Raw genomic sequence first — 1,165 nt, 5'->3', positions numbered from 1 at the left:
TGCTTCCACAGCCCCACGTGTGTGTGTTTGTTTGGATCCAGGGGTCCTGCGAGCGGTGGTGGAAGCGGCGAGCTCCGGAGCGTCGGTCCTGTGCCTGTGTGAGAAGGGAGATGCCATGATCATGGAGGAGACGGGCAAGATCTTCAAGAAGGAGAAAGAAATGAAAAAAGGTGAGGGAGGCCCCGTGCTCGGCAGGGTAAGGAGCAGTTGGCTGTTCCCAGAGAGATGGTTTGAACCCCCAATCCTCCTGCCTGCCCCGCTGGGGCGCGTGGCTGAGCCTCAGCTTCCCGTCCTGACACCGAATCGGCCCCCTTGGTGTCCAGAGCTGCTCTGGTTTCAGTGCCCTCCCCTCAGGAGGCTGCTGTGGGAGTTGTGTGGTGCTGAGCACGTCACCCAGAGCCTCTCTCCAGGAGCTTTTGGTGGGTCCCTTGTGGCCCTGGACACGATGGGCACAGACACTGTCCCAAAACACCGAGTGCCGACCCACCCGCTGTGGGCTGCAGGATTTCAGGGGATCTTTTCCCCTTCCCTTTGCAGGTATTGCCTTCCCAACGAGTATATCAGTCAACAACTGTGTCTGTCACTTCTCCCCACTGAAGAGTGACCAGGATTACATCCTGAAGGACGGGGACTTGGTCAAGATGTGAGTGTCCAACTTCTCCTGGAGTTCAGCCTTCAGCCTCGGCGTGGCTAATTAAAGAACCAGTCAAATGAAGCACTCCCAAGCATGCTTGAGTCCTGTGTGGCTTCTAGAAGCCACACAAGTTGCCCGAGCTGTGAGGCCCCACCTGTAATTAACTCTCTCTCTGCCTTGCAGTGACCTGGGTGTCCACGTCGACGGCTTCATAGCGAATGTAGCACACAGCTTTGTCATAGACGCCTCCAAGGTAGGGCTGGGGCAGGGGCAGGGCTGCTGCTGCTGCTTTGTGAGAGGGGGAAAAGCTGATGAGTCGGGGGATTCTGTTCCAGAGGTGCCCGTGGCAGAGCAGAGCACAGAATTTCAAGAGTGCTGGGGGTTGGAAGGGACCTCTGGAGATCGTCTCCGGCAGGTCACCCACAGCAGGGTGCCCAGGGTCATGTCCAGCATGTCCAGGAGGGTTTGGGATCTCTCCAGAGATCACTCCACAACCTCTCTGGGCAGCTGCTCCAGGCTCTGCACCCTCAC

The 1,165-nt window shown here is 58.0% G+C and overlaps 1 protein-coding gene across 1 annotated transcript in view; it reads left to right on the top strand.

The window, feature by feature from the left end:
• Positions 1 to 41: 41 nt before the first annotated feature.
• Positions 42 to 1,165, top strand: part of LOC103782352 (proliferation-associated protein 2G4-like) — a gene marked incomplete at both ends in the record, with an annotated part of 2,311 nt that continues 1,187 nt past the window's right edge. Inside the window, 3 exons of the mRNA XM_008950120.1 lie at positions 42 to 170; positions 538 to 643; positions 818 to 887. Coding sequence (XP_008948368.1) covers positions 42 to 170; positions 538 to 643; positions 818 to 887 — 305 coding nt within the window. The remainder of the gene's footprint in view (positions 171 to 537; positions 644 to 817; positions 888 to 1,165) is intronic.

Source organism: Merops nubicus, unplaced genomic scaffold, assembly GCF_000691845.1.
Source record: "Merops nubicus isolate BGI_N331 unplaced genomic scaffold, ASM69184v1 scaffold43001, whole genome shotgun sequence".
Classification (NCBI taxonomy): Eukaryota; Metazoa; Chordata; class Aves; order Coraciiformes; family Meropidae; genus Merops; species Merops nubicus.
Note: the sequence above shows the minus strand (reverse complement) of the source record. Positions and strands in the feature narration are given on the sequence as shown.